The 25,241-nt window shown below is 39.8% G+C and overlaps 2 protein-coding genes across 2 annotated transcripts in view; both read right to left on the bottom strand.

The window, feature by feature from the left end:
• The window catches only part of mgat4a (alpha-1,3-mannosyl-glycoprotein 4-beta-N-acetylglucosaminyltransferase A), a 40,106-nt gene extending 21,976 nt beyond the window's left edge, over positions 1-18,130 (bottom strand). Inside the window, exons 1-2 of the mRNA XM_034213737.1 lie at positions 17,646-18,130; positions 716-883 (exon numbers count right to left, since the gene is read on the bottom strand). Coding sequence (XP_034069628.1) covers positions 716-883; positions 17,646-17,739 — 262 coding nt within the window. The 5' untranslated portion in view covers positions 17,740-18,130. The remainder of the gene's footprint in view (positions 1-715; positions 884-17,645) is intronic.
• Positions 18,131-20,591: 2,461 nt separating this feature from the next.
• On the bottom strand, positions 20,592-25,152 carry creg2 (cellular repressor of E1A-stimulated genes 2). Its single transcript, XM_034213671.1, has 4 exons — positions 24,646-25,152; positions 22,447-22,616; positions 21,643-21,756; positions 20,592-21,097 (listed from the first exon to the last, which is right to left on the bottom strand). Exons 1-4 carry the CDS (start codon positions 25,069-25,071, stop codon positions 20,956-20,958), a joined length of 852 nt encoding a protein of 283 aa, XP_034069562.1. The 5' UTR covers positions 25,072-25,152; the 3' UTR covers positions 20,592-20,955.
• Positions 25,153-25,241: the final 89 nt, after the last annotated feature.

Below are 25,241 nucleotides of genomic sequence, written 5' to 3'. Positions count from 1 at the left end.
TTGTGTGTGTGTGTGTGTGTGTGTGTGTGTGTGTGTGTGTGTGTGTGTGTGTGTGTGTGTGTGTGTGTGTGTGTGTGTGTGTGTGTGTGTGTGTGTGTGTGTGTAAATTCATATCAAAACCTAAATGAGTAAATCCATTTTAGTTTGAGAAGTATAACACAGCATTTATGATAATGAAAAGGAATATAAAATAGGTTATTCATTTTAAAATTGGCAGACAATGTGCAGCATAGTCTTAAAAAGAAAAGTACAAACAAGACATGAACATTGTTATTTGAATCATGTGCCGTGGCGAGCAGTGAAATGGTCTTGTGATCGCTGTGTCCACAAAGTGGTTTTGTAGGTTTCACAGAAAGGCCTTTGAGAATCTGGTCATTCGGAAAATGAGCAAAGAAAATTTCCATTTCCATTACAAATGTAATAGCTCTTAGAAAGAAAATGAAAGGTACTTCCCCTGAGCCTTTTCTTTAATCTAATAAGATCAAGCCGTCTTCATAACACTGTTACAATGGATTGAAACATAAAAGCAGACAAAAAACTAAAAAGTCTTTGTAGGAGCTGCGTTGATTTTAAATGATGCAACAAGGGTAAAGGATACTGCACAAGAGGGATGGTGGGATTAGCTATGCTATTCAACACAAATGACTGAAAGTGATTACTTCAGTGTACACACGTTTAGTTAACAGGTCTTTGTATGCGTTTGTATGTTAGTTACCTGAGAAGTTTGTGAGAGCATCTTTGCTGTTGTTGGTCTCGGCGATGGCTCGTCTGAACTGCTCGAGGATGTTGTTGAGCTCTGACGAGCGCTGCAGCGTCCGGTGCTCGGCCACACGAAGACGCTCTTTCAAGGCATGGAACTCCCGCTGGTACGCTATCAGCTTCTCTGTGAGGAAAAAAAAGGAAACCAATTGAGTGCATTAGAACAGGATTCGCTACATGGTCGTAGCTGGTCATCTACCAATCAGAGGGTCAGTGGTTTGATCCCCAGCCCATGCAGTCAACAAGTTGAAGTGTTCTTGGGCAAAATATTGAACCCCAGATTGATAGAGCTGCTTTGTAAGTCACTTTGGAAGACAGTGTCTCGTAAATTATATGCAATGTACTATTTCAATTGCAGAAATTAGAAATAAAACAATGGTCCGACTAAGGTCCACTTCTAAGCTCAGAGAATCAGAAACAGGTTTACACATACAAGGAATTTAATCTGGTGAAATATTGATGATACTTTAACACAATAAGAAGAATAAGTTATTAATAAGTAGTTGAGAAAATGTAGAACTATTATAAAACTGTTTTAAAAAACTGGGAGCAGGGTTCAGCAGCCACTAAGTAACACCTACAGAATAGGCACAATCTAATACTTGGAAGAAAAGAGAGTTACTCTATCATGGCAGTTTGAGTCGTGTACATTTCGCAGCAACACAATGTATGCGATGACATTTATATTACACTGGCTCATCCAAGCAATCAATTTCAGCTTATATTTCCCTATGGTGCTACTTTCCTGGGCAGAGCCAGAATGTCTCAAATTAAACTATTCAAGGATGATGAACTTGAAATACATTTGTTTTAAGCCAATGCAGCAGCAACACCATACAGAAGAATTGGCAGGACGCTACACAGAGCACTAAGATTAATAACAGGAAATGCTGAGAAATGTTAATATGAATACTAATTTGGCATTGCATCAAAATACTGGTTAGATAACCATTCACGCTTCACTTGTTCCTTCCTGTTTGCATTCAAGTATGTATGCTCATGTGTTCAAACATGTCCTATTTCACAATGCTTTAAAAACATCCTAACTTCGGATCGTCCCCAAACACTAATTGCCTTGACTGAGAATTTGCGTTTTAACGACCGAGTCTCTTTTCAGTTCAACCAGGTTTATTGCAGCACTTTGGATAAGAGTACATCTGATGAGTACATTAAGACAAGCTGCCCAGGGAAGGGAGAGCACTTTTTATTTCACAACCAGATTTGTTATGATAGTACAGTTTACAGCACCTGTCCCAAACATGTTTTTAAAATTCCTAATGGCGTACCATATGATAATATTGTCAACGATGATACAGAAGCAGCTTTTTTGCTAATTTCAGCTACACGTTTGTTTTAGTGGAAATAACCTTTGAGGTTAGAGGCAGTTTACTGTGAACATGTGGGGAGCCTGGGCTCTTATCAGGAAACAGAAGTCTAGTGGTTGGTGTACGAGTTTAAAAGAAGATGTTGTGAAATTCTTTGAAGAAGGAGTAGCTGTGGTGTGTTGGTGGGCTGACATTAAACATGAATTGAATACACTGAAAACAGAACAGTGAGTCAGCATTAATGCTTATCTTACCTTACTTCTTGGACGTTTTTATGTTTGGGGTCTTTTCTTTTTTAGCATTTTTATAAATGTGTTTACCTGACCATCGTATTGATTTTAAATTGTAAAAGGACTTTGTAATCATTTAAAATGTGCAACTTAAATACACTTTATTATATCCTTTCTTTTTGATTCTCTTTCCTATAGGCAGAAATTAAATATACAACACTTATCCCATACAACCAAAACACGTATTCCTCTGTTGGTCACATATCTGTGAAAGAATCCTGTGTGACCAAAGAGTGCTCATCTGGAGCCCTAGTCATGTGAAATCTGTCGTTCAGACTAGTACCTCTTAAATGTGTATTTATAAATTTAAAAAAATCGGCACATTTTAGAGTGGCCTTGACTGTGACAGGCCCAAGTCCCACCTGGACACACAATCAGCATCTTGATATGAAACTCCTGTCAGGTGGATGGATAACGGTTGTCTATCAGATTATAATAAATAAACAAGCCTCTATATTAATAAAAATAGAGATGATTTAAAATCAAGAAGAATATGGGTGTGCCAGTCAGTGGAATACCTACAAAACAAGTCAAGAGTCAATATTAGCAGTAGAAAATTAATTTGTTCCAAAACTGACAATCTTTCAGGGAGAGAACAAAGTACACTTCGGGTGTGTTTGTGTGTAGCTGTGTGTGAATTAGGTGGGACTGTGGGTTGGTCTGGTCTCTGATCTTCCTCTGAAAGTAGATTTATCGTGCCCTTTCAGAGAGACCTTCACTACAACAAAACCCAGCCTCACTTTATCTTCCCCTCTCAATCACTCTCTCTGACTGAGCTATTGTCCGACCTCTCTGTCCAGTATCCTCTTTCACACAGAACCACGCTGTTCCTCCTAAATGTTGATCTCTAAGACACACAGACAGATGCTGTCATTTAGCCAAAAAACCTCATTAAAGGGCAGCTTCAAACTAAAACCAGACTTTCATCTTCACGTGGGCCCTTTGATTGTAGGACTTCAGTCTTGTTGAGATGGGACCACACCTGTAATCCTACTGAGCAAAGAAACAAAGACACGTCACAGGAACAGAAACGTGAAGTAGACAAGAGGCGCTTTCACACCGGAGTGCTTTTCCCAGGAATAGTTCTGATAGTTCCTGGGATTTTGCGTTCACACCAAAAAGATCTGGAACTAGAACTTTTTTTCGGGAACCTTTTCACCCGTTTTCAGTCCCTGCTAGAGAGATGGTTCTTTCCTGGGGAGAAAAATGTTTCAATTTCTGATTGGCTGGGCGAATTGCAAACCACGCCCCGTAAAACTCAGAAAGGTTTTGTGAAGCCGCCATTTTATTTGCTCGCATTAGCATTATTAGCATTAGCATTAGCCCAGCGCACCAACGGAGAGAGACTAATTTATGGCAACACAAAATAAAACGTGGGAGCGGTGGAGTGATGAGGAGGTGTCGGCGCTTCTGACGATTTACCCGGGACTTCGGGTGGCAGTATACGCCGTGAAGTTGTTTGCGGCCTGCCAGTAAACCCAAAGCAGAAGAAGAAGAAGTGACATCAGTGGCTTCATTTGCGTAATCCTCCCTCAGGGACTTATTCCGATATGAACACGATCTACTTGATAGTTCAGGAATTAAAGAGTTCCAGGGAATTAAGTTCCGGGAACTATTCCTGGGAAAAGTACTTGGTGTGAAAGCGCCTAAGGTTTCTATTGAGCTATATCTATCCCCTGTTCAGAAGCATAAGGTGGTGAAACAATAGGTGGTTTCACATATTGAGAAATATCACATTACCGTCAAAGGAAATGCCTCACTCATCACCTGAGCAGTCTGTTAATGCCAAGTCTGTTAGGCAATGTTTACTTGTAAATATCTTGACATTTCAGTTAAATGTCATTCTTGATATGCTTTGACTTAGTTGACCTTAAGTTACTGCTGAAAAAACAAGGGACCATTTTTTTCCTGTGGTATCAGCATAACATTTAAGTAATAGCAGGAACTACTCTGCTGGTATACAGGCAGCTGATGCATGATGGGTACACAAAATGCATTAAACAATTACCAGAGGTCTGCAGTACGTCTATTGAATCTCATTATTCTTCTCTGCTCTCCAGAACCATGCGATGCGGGGGAAGGGCTAAGTGACTAACAAGCTCTCCTCTGCTTTCTCCTGTTTGCATCCAACCTGTTTCCACACAGTCTAAACCCCTTTCTCTTAATTTCCGATATATGATGTTATAGTGTAGTCTATGTATTTAGCTTTCTACTCATCCATCCAGTGATACACTTGTTTTTTCTCTGTACCCATTGCCCTTGCTCTCCGTTGATAGATTGTCTTGACTCGTCATCCTTGATTTCTTTGCTCTGTTCTTTTGATTCTTTAATAGAGATATGCGAGGCGGAGGCGGTCTGGCCCTCTAGACAGAGATTTTATTTTTCGATCTCTGATGTCAGTAATTGCTGTAAGCCTGTGGCATGAGTGCTTGGGCCTTGCAGATCTACTGAGCATAACAGTCAGACTAGACCAACCTAATACTTTCAATATTAAGGGGTGTTACGAGTGGCCCTTACAAATTTGGACTGATCCCTCAAATGTTCATTGCCTCAGTCAAAAAACATTGAGTAGCTAAATGTGCATGAATGTGTAAGTATAACACTCACATTTTGGTACAGAATGTAGCAGCAGTTGGCATTACACTGTGACTTATTGTTCACCTAGCTCACCAAGGCTTGTCTGGCGGGTCTCGTATTGATTCAGTGTAGTGGTGACCTGTTAATACAAATTGAGGAGGAAGGTGTCAGCAACACATCCTAAAGTGTCTCCAAGGTCTTTGGCATCATCGGCTTCTATTTATATCACAAAAACTGTGTAAGTGTTAATGTTGTCGGCATGTGAGCTTTGGGCACTTGTATAAAAAGCCTCTCAATCTCAGTCCCAGTATGACTCTGGTGAGAGGTATTGGGAGTTGAATATACTGTATAATGGCGGTTAAAACAAACACTCTTCAAAAGCAACAAGCTAAAAGCCTCACACTCAATCACAGACACACACACATTTCTGGCTCAAAGCTAATTCTGCTACTTATTATGGCATTTTTACAGAACATCTGAAGATAATGTGTTTATTTTCTTCTACCAAAAGTTCAGTTTTGGGTAAGAATGCTAATTTCTTTAAAGAGCTGATCTGTAAGCTTTAACTGGCACCAGCCGTTCAATGGCAAATAGATGAGACGGGGAGTTTCCATGTGATGGTTGAACCTGTTAAAAGTTGAGGTTTAAACTTCCAACAGCTGTGTCTGTAGACTTATTTAGGTCAAAACAAGAAGCTTGTGTTTGCTAATGTCTTATTGTAAGCTTCAAATACTCATTTTGTTTAGAAAGCTCCTGTACAAACAAATGAAGAACGTGCTTTTCCTCAGGAATGCGACACATACGTGTTAAGAACAACAAATGGTTCATGAACTGACTAGGTGTTCATGAATCTATAGGTTCCCCATGTAAACAATGTTTAAATAAACGTATTGATTAATCTTTACATCATCCCTGTTGTTGTACTTGTTATTGCACTGTGCTTGCTGAAACTGACCCAGATAATGGCCTTTAAGTGGTCTATCTGAAGATTAGATTTCAGAGAGAGATAGAACTGACAGGCTGCGTGAGCTTTGCTACGTAGATCTTCAAACTTCTGTCTTCTAAACTTCACAGGAGAGAACAAGGATGATCTGAGAGCTGAGAAATACTTCACAGAAATCCAACCCTGAACCCACCAGGGTGTTAAGAGTTTTATCAGTCAATGCATTAGCTCATCAAAGCCCTCGCAATGATCTCGTCCTTGACCTGGCTCTCCTTGCTGATGCGTGCTGCTGACTGAGGCTTCATGAGTGCTGATGCAGTTTAAGTGTGAGTGAGAGAGGTGCAGCAGAGTATGCAGATGTCCTTGTTAAAGCAATGTTTCACTTTTACAGCACATTTCACTTTGTATTACACAACTCCTCAATTTAACAATCAATCACGAAATCATGTCTAAACAAATAACCAGGAAACCCACACCCATTCCAGTCATTGAGATAAAATGACCGTTATTTTACAGTTGTCATGCTGATCCGTGGTTAACTGTATTCAGGGCATAGCTTTTCAAGAAGAAATAAAGAACAGATAGTATAAGCACTATTCATTCCATACAATTAGAACCAGAAATGTGCCAAAAGACGTTTTTAAGGGAGTCATTTTCCACTGTGAGTAAAGTGGTGATTAATTATCCTTGAAATACAAGCTCATATAAATTATAGAAGAACTTGAGGCTGGTTTCACAACGACAGACTTTGAGTAAGGCCTATATCAAACTAATTGTTTATGTTTTATGTCTTGTCCTTGTATGTTTCTTTGTAAAGCGACATTGAGGTTATGAAAGGCGCTATATAAATTCAAGTTATTATTATTATTAATATTATTATTATTAATAGTCAGACTTCCTATGTATGTTTTAAAGGTGGGGTAGGTAATTCACTTCAGAAACACTTTTTGTTATATTCCATGGAATGCTCTTAACATCCCGATAGCAATGAATACATTAAAAAGTGTCATCTGTGGAAGCTGTGGCGCTGTAAAAAGCACGACCAATCATCTGAGCCGGCCCGGCTAAAATAACTGGATGGCCTTCCTGCCTGTCAGCCTTCCATCTCGTGCACAAACTTATATCGTGCCCTATATTGTGCACGTTCGTGTGTGCTGGAGGAGGGGCTCTGTAAGGAAGTCTGAAGGAAGGGGCAGATTTTATTCGGCTGCGTACTTTCAAATTCTAGCGCACTCGAGCTGGTTTCTCCATTCTTACCTACCCTACCTTTAAGTCTACTGTTGCACAAACTGTCTCGTTCCTGACAGTGACTAATGAATTCTGGGTAAATTGAGACTTTTTCCAAGCTAAAAATTATTGTGGACCAAACTGAATTTAACAACACTATTCGTTATTATTACACATAATACATTTGTAGGCATAAAAGAGCAATATTAAGAACACATTAAAGACAAAAAATATCTTTGTAAAAGCGACCCCAGGTGTTTTAAAAACAGAGATGGGTTTCATTTTTGTCTACTGATGTTTGGAGGCAACAAGTCAAGTCGATTTTATTTAGCCCATTATCACAAATCTCAAGTTTTCCTTGAGGCAAAGTTTAAATGTTATTATAAACTGGTGTGATCAGGGATTTTCTAAGTCTATACCTGAGTCCCAGAAAACCTGGCAAGGATGGGAGCAAAGTGTCAAAGTAAAGAACTACAGAAGAGCTAGTGAATCATTTACTGGAGCATTCTAGCAAAAACTGTTACCATCAAAATACACAGGCTGATGAAAGTGGCTTATGAGGAATCCAAAATGTAAAGAGAATTCAGTTTACTTGGAAATGTTGATGCCACTATGTTCCTGTATATATAAACATACTTTGAATTGGTGTTTCTATAAAAGGCATTGGGTGTTTAGCTAAGATGATCATGCTGAGTTTACATTACCTGAAACTGCTTGTCATTTTAATGCACCTTATTTCAACCCTGAATCGGGCCCTTTGCCAGATGTCCCATTTGTCAAATGCCTTTTGCCCAAATCTCAATCTCAGCAGACTGTCTCTGTCCTGAAAAAGCACTTCAGCCTATTTACATTAGACTGTAAAATGATCTAAACTCAAATTGAACAGTCATCAAACTGGTTTGGTTGCTGAAAAGATTCCACATCATTGAGCCTTTCATTTGACTTCTCACTACAGAATCCACCTGCCAGACTCCTATGTCTTGCAAATCACATGTAAGTAAGATGCACATGTAGTCAAAACATGTCTACATGCATTATAGGTATGAAGAGTCTCCAGTGGAGCACCTGCTGGCCACATGGTTTCTTCACTGCAGCTGCTAGTTGCAACACAAAGCATTTAAGCAGGCCATTGTGGGTTAAGTAGGGCAGATGGTGCAACACATGAACTACAGATTGATTGGAAAAAAAGAGGAATGGTTAATTATATTGGATTTCCTGTCATTTAGGGAGCGGATCTAAAAGTGAACAGACGTCGCCGCAATTGCCTTACATGACTTATGGAGACAAACGGACATTAGTACTAATTATTTATTCATAACCACAGTCATATATGAAGTGTGACAGGTCTGTATTCCCTCTCTAACATGATGTTCCTGGGCCAAAGATTAGCTAAAGAGCTAACAGCTAGCTGCTAACAGCAAACATCAAAGGCTAACTGTAGCTATCCTCCAGTCAACTTTAACACGGGATTGTTTTGTTTACAATAGTGAGTGAGTTTACCGCGTCCTATCGGATTTTAATACGTCGACAAATGGTACAATAGAAAAAATAAGAATTTGTATTTTGGCGAGTATCGGTTCAAGGTCAACATTTTTGGTTTAACAGTCTCACTGTGTCTAAATCATGAAACGCTTATCTTCACACAGAAAAAACAAACAAGCACACCCACACACACAACTGATATTGCACACTGCACACACACACACACACACACACTGTAGTAGTATTGATTTTTGGCGATATTTTCCTGAGGATCCATGAGTAGGCGGGTGATAATACCCTGAACCCAGACAAGAGAAAACACACACCTTTATCTCATCCTGTCTTTTTTCTTGGCGATACACCACAAACCTTTTACCTCTTCTTTAAAGTAAAGTGAAAGGGTTGTGGGGTCAAGAAGTAAAGTGTTATCATTAGAAGCCGGAACAATATTTCCCTCTGGCTCTTGGCAACTCTCCAACCTAGAACTCTCCAACCTAGAACTCTCCAACCTAGAACTCTCCAACCTAGAGGCCTAGATGAAGTTTGCTTCCACACTATGGGCTCATTGTTTCCTCTGACCTCCACCCACTCCTCTTCCTTTACTGTGCAGTGGGTCATGATGATAAGCTCCTGCAGACTGAATGTGTGTCTCTGTGGCAGGGAATGCTGTCTGACAGCACTGAGCAGAGAGCAGACCCGCTCTGCATACCTCCACTTGGCTCCTGTAGGACTGCTATCAGCCTGACTCTTTTTTTTGGAAGCTCCACTTTCTGGAATGTCAACAATCAATCGATAATGAAATCCATTGGGAGTCCAGAGAGTCCACTATAAAAACTCCTTTTAGAGCTGAGACACTTAGTCCACTTACTGCTCAGTTGATTGAAAATGAAATGATTACAGAGCAATGTGATTAGCAGCGGCGGTAAGAAACTGGGATAAATCTGCCCTTAAACTAAAAACCGGCCACGAGGATTCATGTGAAAACGTCTTGGCATCTTTCTATATCAAGGAGGGTCTGTGTGTACTTTCTGTATGAAGTACTGTAAAATAAATATGGCCCTTAACTTGTAAACTCGTGGTTTTTGGTCAATGAAAACGCCATCACCTTGAGCACACGCTGCCTGTATGGATATGTACAAACGGCTCCTTGTGTAAAACCAGATGGATCAACAGAGAGCAGGCAGAGCCCAAACAATCGGCATCTCTCACTCACACTGAAGAGAAGTTGTGTTCTGTCTGGGAATTTGGTCCATAAAAAGAGAAGCAACATGCTTGAATGAATGAATGAATAAATAAATGTTTTGCAGTGTGGGATACAGGAAGTGAGCTGAATCACAAGGGGGGGAAGCAAGCAACGATGATTGTTGAATGACTAACAGCTGAAGATGCCTATCCCTGTTAGGAGGGCAGTTGGGGATAAAGAGGTGTGTGTGTGTGTGTGTGTGTGTGTGTGTGTGTGTGTGTGTGTGTGTGTGTGTGTGTGTGTGAGAGCAGGGTACAACATACAGAAAAAATAACTCATCCCAAGGTCCCACTGCCTTGTCAGCACTCTCATCCTTTCTCTCCACCTAACATCCCACCTGAGGCTCTTCTCATCCTCTCTCTTTTAAGATTTGGCCTTTCTCCTCCCTTCCTCCTTCCAGGCCACTTAGGAGTTGTCTGGCAGACTGCCTTCCCTCCCAGTGCACAAACTAAATGTATACACACACACATAAACAGCCAGAATCGGCAGATGAGAAAACACAATGTGCAAGCTCTATTCTCTCTATCTAGCCTACTAATAAACCATGTATCTGTCCCAACACCTTCCTTATCCTCCGAACGGTTTGCCTTCTTTACAGCAATCACTCGTGCTATTTTTGGCCCATTGTGTTTGGGATGATGTGATGATGGAAGAGAAACCATGCGTTTAAACACAGAGGAAGGGGAATGCATAGTTTCAAGAAAGGCACGGCTAGGAGGAAGTGCCATTTGCAAAACGGAACTGTTTTGTTCTGCTTGGTGACTATTACTGTAACTCTCAGCAAATCTGCTAAAACAATAAGCACCTTGGAGCATTCCCAAGACAGAGCTGGTATTTACAGAGAAAACAATAATAGTATTATTGTCCTTGTTTGTATTATTATAAGCACATTACCCATAAAAACATCCACTACATCTAAACTTAACACAAAAAGTAAGGACATTTGTGTTGTAACAATGCGTTTTGGCAATACATCTTATACCGTTGGAAAGCCTGTTTTCTTACCTTTCAAATGGTGCCACATTTGTGATGAACATGCATTTGTGGGACGAGTAGCAGAGCAGAGTATGTGGGGCGCGGCCATGACACATGTGACAAATGTCCTCTGCCAATGCCAAACAGCTTTTTTCTGTTGACTCGTTTGGTTTCGTTTGGTGGATTGGATGATTGAAGTCAAATGAAACAAAACATATTGGCAACAATTCATTTATTAACAATGTATTAATTTAACAAGCCGCCTCATTAGTGTGTGGAAGAACCAAACACAGCCACAACAGCCTCTCCTCCTCATGCTGGTCACACTCTGTCGGATGGCATCCCATTCTTCAACCAGCATTTGTCCCAAGTCAGCCAACGTGGTTGTGTTGGTCACTCTGCCACGGACAGCAGCCCAAGCTGACCCAAAGTGTTCGATGGGGTTGAGGTCAGGACTGCAGGCCATCCTCTCCTACTCTATCGGTGCAGCAATCAGCAAAGCGTTCTCCACGTCTTCTCCACACTGTGACCCTACACATGTTGAGGTTCCAGTGCAAGTGGTCCTGACGATGAAGGGCAGTCCTGGCAGGGTCCTGGCAGCCCTACGAGTCCGGAGAGTGGCTGCTGTTTGGCATTGGCAGAGGAGATTTGTCACGTTTTTCATGGGCAAAACCCACATACTCAGATCTGCTGCTCATCCCACAAATGCATGTTCATCACAAATGTTGCAACATTTGAAAGGTAAGAAAACAGGTTTTCCAACTGTATAAGATGTATTGCCAAAACGCATTGTTACAACAAAGAAATAATCTACCAAAAACTAATTTCCTTACTTTTTGTGTAAAATATAGAGATTTGCAAGTTCTATTAAAGATGACAGACTCCGTTTGATAAAACCAATCTTTTTTTCTTATTAAAACATTGTAAGAAGACTCATACGGACCGTTATTGTCTTGCCTTATAAATCATTAGTTGAACAAAGGACCAAATGTTGGCAACCTCATAACAAAAGGGATTCAAAGCTCAGTTGACTGTCAGCTGACTCTCATCTGACATTCCTTTAAACTTACCACAGAATAATATTGGCACTCCCAGATCAGTACATTGATACTAAATCTGACATCCCAGGTCTTTCATGTCAAATAGATAAGAATTCAACTTCCTGAATAAAAAAAGTAACTCTCAATAGAGCTAGAGATAAAGTAATCTTTTAAACAAAACAATTCTAAATATGCAGTTATACCATATTAAACTGAATATATATATGGGTTTGGTCTGACGAAACAAAACATTGAAACACAACTGAGTGACATATTTAGATTTGTTTCTAACATTTTGCTGCCCAAAGTATTTATCTATTAATCAAGACAATTGGCAGATTCATATATATTGAAAGTAATCATTGGTTGCAGCCCTGACTCTTTATTTTATAATAAAAGAAAATACATTTAAACAGGGAATATTTTTAAAAGCAACGTGTTTGTTTAAGCATTTCTTTCACAAAAGGTTGATATCATACAAGGTCGTTAATCAATGTGTGCCGTGTCACCAGATTCATTTATCATCAAGAGGCCGTTCTTGGTGATTGTGGTGTTCTTTTGTTATATTGTGAAAGAACTTGTGGAATCTTATCTCACACCCCGTTATCATTATTCATATCTACCCTGTATTCAAAGCTTTTTTGCCAAAGTCTTTTAGAGATGTAACCGGGGAGATACCAGAGAGCCAGCTCTCACCGGGGGATGAGGCGGATTCTGACAGAGAAGTACACACTCTGGAGAGTCTTTCAACGTGGAGTGTTTGGACAGCTGACTGCCACAGCTCTCATTCACAGCGGTCGAGAGACCAGGAACAAGACAGGCTGTCGGAAGCAAAAGGGTTAGGCAAAAAATAAACAAAATAAAAATGTTGCCAAAGGTTACCTCTTCACCCCAATAGCCCCCAAACAACTGTCTTTTGGAAAACGACAGCTGAGACGAGTTGTGTATAAGTGGAACAGGTTTAGAAATGTTCATTTTCAGAATCACTCCAAGCCTGAGGCCAAGCAGACTCTAAACACCCACACTGGGCGGTATCAGGAGGAGGAACCATCGAACTGCAGGGAACAATGATGTGACACATAAAAAAGCTTCTATAGAAATGAGGAAAAAGGAAAGACAGAAATGCAGTATTTAAATATAAGAAACATCACAGCAGAATCAAGGAGCCAGTGCAAGATTACGAGTTCAGCTTGTCATGCAGGTAAAGCCTACCGTTAGTGAGCCTGGGGCTTTATAGGTTTTTTATTATGCTTAAACACAGGCTGACGCTAGATTGATATTGGCTCCAGTAGGGGTGCATAGCGGTACCCACCGGTATTACCGAAATACCGGTTACTGGCGGCTACGGTATACCGTACCGAAATCAGATCCGGTTTTCGATACTCTTTTTTTTCTTTTTATAAAAGTGAGGCGTAATATCCTTAAACTCGCGCCCAAACCGTTGAAATGACGATGTCAATTTCGCCGTGAAACTCTACAAACGAGTCACTGTGGAGTGTGCCTTATTTAGAAAATCTAGTGTAGCTGCATATGTCTGCCAGTCTGAATGGTGGCGTCTGTAACCACTGCAAGAAGTTTATTTCTGGGAAAGGTGGCAACACATCCAACCTGCAACCAATGCTGTCTCGTATGGCAAACAAGTACCTTTTGGTTCAGGGAAGCAGCGTGCCAAGCGAGAGAGGGTTCAGTTCAGCAGGTGATATCCTACGCTGTGAAAGGGCCCGTTTGGATCCAGAGAGAGCAGATATGCACAAAACTGAACAGTGATGGGATTTGTTTTCTTTCATCAGGCAAATGTTGATTTTAATGCTATTTGTTTGATGTGTAATGCCGAGATCTCACGATCCGTTATGTGTTCTCTGGTCAGTCGAATCTCAGGTTGAATATTGATTATACTGGTGCTATTTTCTTTTTGCATTGACAAGATGTTTTCTTCATAGATAACGTGTTTTTCATTGTTTGTTCAGTACTAATCGTAAAGCGCTTCATGGGAGTAATGCGGGATTACATTTTTACCTTATGCAACATGAAAGTATCACGATATGTATCGGTTGAGTATCGGTACGGTCAGTGGTATCGGTATCATTAAAAAGTCAACGATATGCAACCCTAGGCTCCAGCCATCTTGAAGTGACTAAATAATTTTCTACAAGCATGCTAATAAATTGCATGTATACCAGACCTATGATGACAGAAGTCTTTAAGAGAGTTACATGTGATCTCTTTTACAAAAGGAGTGAAAAAAGCATTGTGCACAAATAATGCATCTTTTGAGCACAAAATGAGCTGTTTATATCTGTGGCCATCACAAGACCAAATTAGTTTGTCAACACACTTCCGGCATTAAGGAAAGACATTCTGAAAATAAAGAAACAGTCAAATTAAGAAGCCGGTTTACTAAATTGTCAATACTCATGTGACATGAAGTAACAAGATGAGTACAAGGACACAAACAAATTCAGAATCACTGCAAGTTAACTAAACCACACAATAAATGACGAATATGTCTAACACAACCATATATTGATGTTTAAAAAGACCCTCAAACCATGTGTATTTTACTTCCATTTACTATCTAAAAAGACAGTGATATTTAGACCTTTACAAATAGATAGTTTTTGGCATTCGAATGACACTTTCCTTGTGCCGTTAACTGGGTTATGACTTGATGTCTTATTGTATCAGCAGCAAGACTGTGTGCTGCCCAGTTAAATACAAAATGTGTTGTGTCAACAAAAAGGCAGCATGCAAGTAAAACATGTTTTGTTAGGGATGTCCCAATTAGGATCATGATCCCAGTCTTTTAGTATTTGATCCAATAGAGAGAAATCCTCTTTCCTTTCATTTGCTTGCGTCTTCTTTATTTGCTTAAGTTTTCTTAAGTTGCAGAGGTGTGTTGAGCTCTCTGAGCCACCATACAGGCAAGCATTTGCTTCTTTAGCAGCTATGGTGTCCTTTTTCACTTAGGACTTACGGCCCGTCCACACAGCGGCATGCGTTGAAGCTTCAACGCTTCTGCCCATTCACTTTGAATGGGGTGACGTCACGCTTCGCCAAACTGCATCGTGGGAGCGAAGCGTAGCTTCAAAAGCGTTGCTCGCTGCAAAAGTTGAGCAATGTTCAACTTTTGAAGCTACGGCGGAAGCGTCAGCCAATCGAATCATATGCCAGTACAAGCTCTAGCCAATCAAACCGCGTGCTTGTGTGTCCGGGGCGGGATATTCATGTGATTGGTTGTTGGTCGAGTTTCAGCCCCCCCCCCCCCCCGCCGGCAAGCTCCAACGCACGCCGCTGTGTGGACGGGCCGTTAGACATGTCACCATAGGGACAGCAATTGGGTAAATAATAAAGTTGATAGGGGATGAATTTCATTTTTGCTTCAGTTTCAGGGCCCTTGTGAATGATGGCTCACTGTCACACATGGCTTACAGGGACACTTGATCACAACAGCCATTGTTAATGTAGTTATTGCCACCTGTGACCCTGTTATCACAAATCAAAAACGTCTGCTGCTGTCAAAACGGCCCTTTGACCCTCCTTGAGAGTTAGGGTCAGGGTCTTCTATATCCTCCTGATACGTACAAATTGAGGTCAAAATGCAAGTTAAATGCCCGTATTCTCAATTTTGTTCTCCTTTATGATTAGTAGATTAAAGAGTCTGCACATCTTAATGCTTACAAAATTCTACATTTCACCTTCTTACAATATCATCAACTGTAGAGAAAATGTAAAGTACAGATAATGGGTTCTTACGGAAAACTTGAGAGCCAAAGTTAGGTCCCATGTCATGGCCATTTCTACTGATCATAATTCCATTGTTGAGGTATACTAAAATAAATGTATATTGTGCAATTTACCAAACTCTCATTGGTTTCTCATACAGCATCTCTGTATAGTATGTGTATTAACTCTCTGTCCTACACGGCTTGTTGGAGCTCCTGCCCCCTCCCTGTGAGCCCAGCGGCCGTCTGCGAAACAGCGAGACACCGCGGTGTCTGTCGCCGACCCCACACCAGTGAGCTAGCTCACAGTGTCCCGCTCCTTCGCAGCAGCGAGCCTCGCAACGTCATGCCGAGTGTGTGTGTGAGGAAGTCCGCGGATTGGTCCAAACGTAACGGCTCCGCGGACGTTACGTCACTATATCCGAAATACGTCACTCTATCCAAGAAGTAAACAATGGAAAAAGAGAAATTCCCAACGAGGCGTTCTGGGGCAGCATAGACAGGTATTTTCTGTGTTTGAGTTTTACTCGCAACAGGGTGTACTTTGAGGGTTTGTGACTCTGCAGACCGTTTACATGCATACAAAAAAAAGAAGCTAAAAAGGGGGGACGGGTAATAACCGGAAAAGCATGACATGGGACCTTTAAGTTTGTATCTTGTGACAACAAAATTAACAAAAGGGTTTGCTTTTAATATCTACATACTGAACTGTTTCAACAGGGGAAGCACACAGAACAGAGGACATCGTCGCCTGACCTTTGCTTAGCACACACACACTTTCATCAAGCCATGGCCTAGTGCAGTGGGACTCATTGGACTCTTATTAAAAGGAAAATATTTCATCAAGCTGATAAGCTCCACCGTGATCACAACATGAAGCCTTGGCTTGGAATTTATCTAAAGGCTGCAATTATTTACACTCCGCTGATAACAAGTCAGTGTAAGGCCCATTACCCTCCCACATGGATTTGTTTAACCCTGGCAACTAAGGACACTTGTGTAATTATCCATAGCCCAGATGTTTTTACATGTAGAGATTAGTGAAATATGGATAATAATCCAATTGAATGGAAATGTAATGGTGATACTATTACGAAGCGTTGCAAGTGCTGTTCCTTTAAGCTGGTGCTGACATACTAAATGATGGCTGACTGGTTGGAGGTTGAATAGCAGAGAGTGGAGATGAGAGATGGACCACATCATCTGCCATGCTGTCAAAGTGTGAAGACGCTTAGGTAGGCTACAGTGTTGGAATGTAACTTACTCAAGTACTGTAATAAGTGCCATTTTTTAGGTACTTGTACTTCACTTGAATACTTTCATGTTATTCTACTTTATACTTATACCTTACCACATGTTGGAGACCATGTTTTACTTTTTACTCCACTACATTTATTTTTAAATTTGAGTTACTAGCTACTTTGCTGGTATGGATTTATAATCCTGAATATAAATCATCCAATAAATCATTATGTATTAGTATAGGTTATGATACTCAGCAGTATATAAAGTAATTTAAATAATCCCCACCCTTACCAAGTCCAACATTAATAATCATAATACAAACAAATTATATTTTTAAATCAGATATACCATACTGTATTTTTTGTATGCCAATACTTTGTCCCTTTTACTTGAGTGACATTTTGAATGCAGGACTTGTAACAGAGATTTTTTACAATATATTATTGCTACTTTCACTTAAGTAAAAGGTATGAGTACTTAGTCTTACACCCCAAGTGGTGAAGAAACCCCTTTTTCAAAACAATGCACACGAATGACATTAATGAGACCAACAATTATAAATAGCTGCCCCTTGTGTAATGCATGTGCACAACGACAATGTAAGAAATATTGTAGCTCTTAGTACAAATCTAGCGGTTTAAACCCGGATGACTTCTGAGGTAACACCTGCTGTCCTATGGCATGCTGCTGCTGCTGCTGGTGCTGGTGGACCCACGTCAGCTTTTGGTCTACCAGTTTGTTAACGAGGCCTTACTAAAAAAAAATGTACACAAATTACACCCTATGTGATAACTGCAATGACATAAGACAAGCCTACCTTTGCCATTCTGCCACGCTGAGTACCAGGACAGGCTGAGGAACGACGTGAAGAAAATAATCGCAGTGGCCACAGTTCCATTTCTGAGCCTCATTTCATTTCAGCGGTGCCTCTCCTCGGCTGCTAAGTTGCCGTAGCCGCCCTCCCTGCTTATTTTCCGGCGTGAGGGTGTGAAGACGGGCGTAGGCGCCGGCATATGGGGGTGTTAAACGGTTAACGAAACGCTCCAGTTGACCGGGCAGAGACGGGTGCTTGGGTAGCGTCTTCTCGGGTCGTTTTTTTTCGGAGGGCTGTCAAACTGGCTCCTCCTGTATCGTCCTACTACCTCCTTAGTCTACTGCCTTCCGTGATGAGACAGTTTACATGGTGGTTAAGATACAATCTAGCTACTGATACTAGCCATTGTATGTTATTTAAATGCAGGCAGACGTTAGCTACAAGTTACAGGCAGGAGGCATTTCGAGTGTGTGACGGTTAGTCCTCCGGGATAGGCTGCTCGCGCTGTGACGTGGGGCTCCGAAAGGAAACGCCCCAAATCACGTTGATTCCGTGACAACTGGCAACAGATGAATCTAGACAAATAAAAGCAGCTACATCTTAATTATAACACTCAGAAATATGTTGGTTTTTTTTGGGAGAAAGTGACATGTTGTTTCATGTTGATATTTTGAATGTAATGTAAACAAATCTCTACATATTCAGTAAAATAAAAGTATACAACGAGCATGGACGCGGGAAGGGGTGGTGCTGAGAGGGCTAGCACCCCCCTCCATATTCATCCTTCAATTAATTCTATATTTTTATTCTGTAGATTGTGTACATTACTTTTCACTTTACTGCTTGTTGCACTCCTGGTTAGAAACTAAACTGCATTTCGTTCTCTCAGTACCTGTAATATGTGCAATAACAATAAAGTTTAATCTAATCTTGAGCAGGAACAAATGTATTTACTTAGTACATATCTGACATTAACTATTAAACACATTTGTGCATTCTTTATAAATGCAAACCGAGTCAAGCCGACTTCGGAGGCAGCAGTATGCACCTTAAAGTTGTTTGCAATCCCCCAAAAAGCCGAGAGAAGAAGAAGAAGATGAAGAAGCCGACTCCGAGCTGTCCGACTTCAGGCGAGCTTTTTGAGACCTCCCCCGGCTGCGATCGGCTATTCTCGTCTACTTTCGAGGCGAGCCGCAACGCGTCTCAAACAAGCCTAATAATAGTGGCTTTGTATTGCATAATATGAAAGTTAGTATATCTATCTCAAAAGAATAACTTTAAAAATTAAAACTCACTTTGCAGAGAAACAAAAAATTGTCCGAAACTTTCTTAAAAGAATGAGAAACTCTAAATATTGAAATGTTCCCAAAGTAAGGACTTGTCTCTTCTATTTTCTATTTAGTTTGAGATACTACATAATTATTTTCTGATACTAAATCAGAAAATGCACTGTTTTGAAATATCAACTCGTTATTTTTGCTCTATAGTAATTTATTTAACATATCCAGTATTTACTGATAATTAGTCATTTTGTGATAGTAAGCCAATATTTAAAGTTACGTTTCTAACTATATAATGTACATTATTATTATTTATATCAAATTGGCGAAATGTGGCTTCCATACTTGTCATCATATATTTAACGGACATAACGGCAAATTAACGGATGAGCTACGTGACGTCATCACGTGATTATTGGCAAGACAAGCAGTTAAGAAAGTTACGACAGCGAGAGGAAAACGATAAATTGTCAATTGTTTCTAAAACTGATTGAGCCGATAGAGCACTAGAACCATCGTATTATAAGAGGATAGCTCTTCTTTGCTTTTAAAGGTGAAACTATATTCACTTTCACCTCAGTTTAATCAGTAGAGTGAATTTAGCTTCCTGTTTTAGAATGAAAGGAAAACAGGGACTAGTTCACTTTTTTTTCCGAGTTGGTTTCACAGTTAATTAATATAATTCATGCCTTCTTACTGCTTTTAAAACATGTCGTTTTTTGTAATAACCTAACGTCTTTCTGTCAAGAGACCAGTGACAGCTGGTCTTCCGGTGGTGACTTTCAAAATAAAACAAGTGTAGCCTACCTGTGGTGCAATACGTGAATTGTTGGGCAACTCGAAATGGACGCTTTTTTAATCCGCATACAAATATAACAGTGCCATGGGCTGTTTTCGAGTCGTTTAAAAATAATTCTGAAAAGGTGGAGGTTCTTCCCCTTCTTCAGCGGTAACAACATCCTAGTTTGAAATACCTAAAATGTAAGAGAGCAGTGACTCTTAATTTGAGAGGTATAAAGCGCGTCATCTAGCGGCCAGACCTTTAACCTCATTCATCTACATGTCATTTAGAATTGTATCTGAATATTGAAGTATGAATGCTTGCTGTTTGTATGTTGTCTCCTTCTGAATGTTGTACGTCTCTTGTTGGTTTTTGTATTTTTGATGGCACCTTAAAAAAAGGAGTAGCTTCATCTCATTGTATACCTGTATAATGACAAAGGATTCTATTCTAATCTATTAATTTGCATTATCCTCTTCATCTGGCATGTTTAAAACCACTGGCAAATCTACATTAAGAACACAGCCCTATCATGTATTACCCCTCATCTTCACATTTAAATACAAGGATTGTCATTTAAAAACATTATTTCTGGTAACAAGTGTTGGGAGATAACACTCAAAATATGAATTCCTATAAATTGTTATTGTACTACTGCCACAGCTAGTGAATTGTCCAAGCTAACTTCACCAAATTCGATATTTGTTGCCAACAATAATTGTTTCTCTCATATTTTAGCATGCATGCAGAACTACATTGTAAAACATTTTCAAGTTATGAGATAGAAAACACTATTGATAGGCTGTGATGCTTTATCTATATGCACATAGTATCAAAACTTCATATTTTGCTTATGTAGGATCAGAGTTAATTCTTGAACAGTCACAATTGCGTGTGCTAAGATTCATTTATTTCAAACAGCATCATTGTTTTAATGCACACCCATAAAATAGTAATCAGTGCTTATAGAGAATATATTCAATTACATTTCACTTTTTTCCCCAGCTGGGACATTTTGACCATTGAATTGAACTAGCTTAATGACTTGAAATACATTCACACACCAAACAAAAAACTGATTTTGTGTGATGGGTCAAGTTAAGGGGCAAAAGAGAAAAATAAGTAAGAAAAAAAAAGTAAGAATATGGCACATTGCTGCTTTGGGACTTCTTGCCCCTTATAAAGTGATATTTGTAGTGTGAACACAGCTGTACTAATTTGTGTATCTGATGATGCAGAGGGATGTATGTTCTCAGAAAGGTGTAGCTTTAAAATAGTCCTCCAGGGGAATGAGTGATATGCCTCCGACCCAGTCCTGCAGCCAGACCTGGATCAGCTCCAGCTTCATGAAGAACCAATTGTGTCCCACTGGCCACTTTGCCATCACAGGATGTCTAAAACATAAAGAGCCACACATGAAGATAGCAGCCAAAACGGGCACAATTGTGTTGTTTTCCCACATTTCTAGGCTGAATGTAGCCAACATGTATTTAGGATTACCTGAGTATCTGCCATTATTTAGCCCCTTTAACTGCATATGATATAATCATATATTTATAAGGATGCACTTAAAACTATTCATCTTAAAAAAAAATCATATTTAAACTTTAAAAATACATATATTTGACCTCGCTTAAGGAAGAAACATACCGTTCAACATGACTCAATACTGCTGCTACTTTTTCAAAATGTTCACCAACAGAACTTTTAGCAGCATTTGATTGTTCAGCACCATTCAAACATTTATATTAATTCAAAGCGCAACTATGTGCAAAACAATAACATCTAAATACTTATCATAACAGATAAATAACAACTCTACCTTTAAATACTGGACATAAAATGAAGATGTCAAGGTTAAGGGACTGCATAGGATTTTGCTTTCTAGATATCCAATCCTGTGATTTTGGATAGTATTGGATTGGCCCATCCAAGTTACCTTGAGAACATTGCCTCCTTTGCAAACACAAGCTCCTCTGGTGCCACATCCACCATCTTGCCGGTTAGAGTGAGTCGAGCACATCTTGGATCTTCTGGATCATACACCATTTGCCTTGAGACACAGAACACCATGTTGTCATTAAAACACTCAATAGGGGTTATCGTTTTTCTGAGCCTCTTAGTGGCAACAGAAAGGGCCAACAAAGCAGATACTAAAGCTCAATTTCAAATAGGTGTGTAAAGATCCATCATTCCTGATCCATGTGTCAATTCAATGATCATTTATCCAATATCATCGATATAAATCATCTTTAGAATATGCATTTATTTTTGAAAGAAAGCAGATATAAATGTAACAAATTGTGTTAAATGAACAAATGAAATCATCATATATTGATCACAGGCTCATTAATCGGTTCAAGTTGTAATTATGAGGCAGGCTTTGTGATGTAGGCGAATATCCTATCATTTTCCAAATGGTAATATAGCATCTTATTGTGATGAACCTGAAACTGTCAAAAGTGCTTACGGTACTTTTTCCTTTATCTGAAACTGAAATACCTTTTTTCTAGAATAAAACGTTTTAGGACCTTCATTATGTAAATGATGTGCTTTGTTTCCTAATTTGTTAATCAAATAACCACCCAACAAACCTTGGGGGCAGTTGGTATTTAAGCAGGAACAAATTGTGTATAATGCCTACATTAGGGAAATAACTGGGAGTTAATGGGGGCCCACAAGTTAATTTCTGCCTTAGGAGGATTTAGCAAACTATTAGGTGTATTACTAAGTTGGGGCTTACCTGCAGAATTCTCCCTCAGCCTCTGAGAATGTGAGAGAAGCGAAGGGGTTATTTCTCAGGTCGGACACAGTGTTGTCCATCGGAGTAACGTAAAAATATACGGCTCCAGTGCTGTTGTCCCCCGGTCCATCACTCACTGAGAAGATGTTCCCGAATGGAAGACCTTTGATCTGTGCAAAACAGTAGGAGATTACCAATTATAACACATTGCTTGAAAGCGATTTGAAAAAAAGAATTGAGCACATTAGAGATTGGTTGGTGGTTACCAAGCTGTGGCTGCCAATGAGGGTCATTGATATACTTTATTAATCCCCGTGGGGAAATTGTTTCTCTGCATTTGACCCATCCTAGTGTTAGGAGCAGTGTGCTGCCATTCTGAACGGCGCCCTGGGTCATGTCCTCATGATATGATAAATAAATGATTACTTTATATCAACCAAATATTTTTGGACCTTGAGCATGTCTTAACTTTGAGCACATACATTTCAATTATTTTTGGCCTAGATATTACTGAATAAATATAAGGTTCAGTATTTCACCACAGGAATATCATAGACGACCTTAAACAACATTTAAACTCAGTAAGAAATAGAACATGCTTAATCAAAATAAGAAACATTTTGGTTACACAATTTAGAGCGACATGGACTCATATGACCCGAGTTGTAGTGGAAGAAGTACTCAGATCCTTTACTTAGTAACTCAATGTACAAACACTTAAACAAAGTATTCCTGTATTAATAGAATAGAATCGGATTAAACCCCTCTTTAATGGTCACACATGCAGAGCACACGGCACACACAGTGAAATTTGGCCTCTGCATTTAACCCATCCTAGTACCAGGAGTCTAGTAGGAGCAGTGGGCAGCTATTGTACAGCGCCCGGGTTTACTGTAGCAACATTATGCATAATAATCTCTTTAGTATGTTAAAAGTATGGAGCCCCCTAGTTCCTGACAGTTTATGTTTTGTTCCATGCTTTGTGCAAGATTTGAAAAAAACTCAGGGCTTTCTTCTCAATGTTTTTGTTAGACAAGTTCAAACTGTATCATTGTCATGGGTACACATAGTGACCTTTCATATATCACAGCATAGCCTTGCACAACTGAACTGCTCCAACAGATCAGCCACATAACTAAAACACATGTAAGGTGTTTTAGGGCTTGACATATATAACAATTCTTCATTATATTTTATATTTAACTTATGTTGCAGCTGGTAAAAGAAGAGCTAATACCAGGTTGTTAACATACTGTTTAGTTGATTTGAATGTTGCATTTAAACCTGAAAGTTACCACATATGTCATCTACAAGTAGTCGAGTAAAATATTATATTGAGAAGTAGAAGTGCTAATTACAATAGAAATATTCAAGAAAAGCTCTTCAAAATGTATCTGGGTATACTTGAGTACATGTATTTGCCCTCTACGACCTCAGTACTTGCAAAACTCTTGCTACAACACTCACTCTACCCTCACCCTTTATTTACCCTTTATTATAATAAACAGATTGTGATTAATGGTGTGAGATATAATCAACTCTTAAATAAGACTTGAGTTAGACCTGGAGTTACTTTCACAACAACAAAAAGTAAACAAAGTTAATCAAATTAGCTGCCCCTTTACAAGCTATGATAACACTTAAATTAATCAATGATTACAATCAAAACATATAATATTATTCTGAAATATGCCAATCTGGAACTTTTACTTGTGGTACTTTAAGTAGCCTATCTTGAAGCTAATAGTTTTGTACTTTTACTTAAATAAAACTTTGATCAGAATCAGAAACAAGTTTATTACCAGGTAGGTTGACATGTAGGAGGAATTTGATTTGATGTCATGGTGCATACATAAAAGTAAAACAACAATTAAAAACACAGATAGAGAACAAGAAAAATATTAAAAATAATTTTAAAATAATAGTCAAATATAACAGAAATGGAATGGAATACAATTGATTGCAGGACTTTCACCCATAACAGAGTATTCCTACACTCTGGTACTCAGTAGTCTACTTGAGTAAATGTAGATATGGACCTCATTTACTTGTAAAACGTTTTCTACAACCCTAACTCTACTTTCACTTAAGTTTATTATAACAATATTTTTGTAGCATATTGCTTAACTAAACGTAGTTTAAATACGGTAAAACATTGGTTAATGTTAGCAATGACTTGAGACAAATCCCCCTGTGTACCTTGTCCTGAGTCGAAATGGTGGCCAAATGACCCCAGTCGCTGTTGTGGGCTATATATCTGGCCGTCCTGGCCGTCTCTTGGTGCGGGGGAGGCCCGCTGCTGCTCCCGGCCTGCTGCACCTTCTCCAGCCGGTATGAGAACAGCCGAGAGGAGGACAGCTGCGCCACATTGTCGGTCTCCGGCTCGGCCAGCTCCCGGGGGCTCTCCACGCCGTCTCCCAGGACGTTAGAGGCCGGGTAAGCCTGCTTCCACAGCCCGGCTCCGTCCACCAGCAGCGCCGGGGCGACCTCTTCCTCCGACAGGTCCGCTTCCTCCACCACGTCGTTGGAGGAGACGACCCAGGACACGGAGCTCCGCAGTGTGTAGCTGTGACTCAGACACAGGACGCTGGCCAACACCACCAGGGGAAAGTAAGGGACCCTCATACTAGTACCGAGATCTGACTATGGCCGCTCGTTTGTTTACAACTTCACGTGTGAGTCCTTTATACATCCATGGTGCTAGCTTTCGTAACTCAAGGATATTTCACAACAGAGAGCAGCTGTACAGCGACCCCTTCTGACAAACATGGGGAAGTACATTTAGAAGCAATACA

The sequence above is a fragment of the Gymnodraco acuticeps genome, unplaced genomic scaffold (genome assembly GCF_902827175.1).
Source record: "Gymnodraco acuticeps unplaced genomic scaffold, fGymAcu1.1, whole genome shotgun sequence".
Classification (NCBI taxonomy): Eukaryota; Metazoa; Chordata; class Actinopteri; order Perciformes; family Bathydraconidae; genus Gymnodraco; species Gymnodraco acuticeps.
Note: the sequence above shows the minus strand (reverse complement) of the source record. Positions and strands in the feature narration are given on the sequence as shown.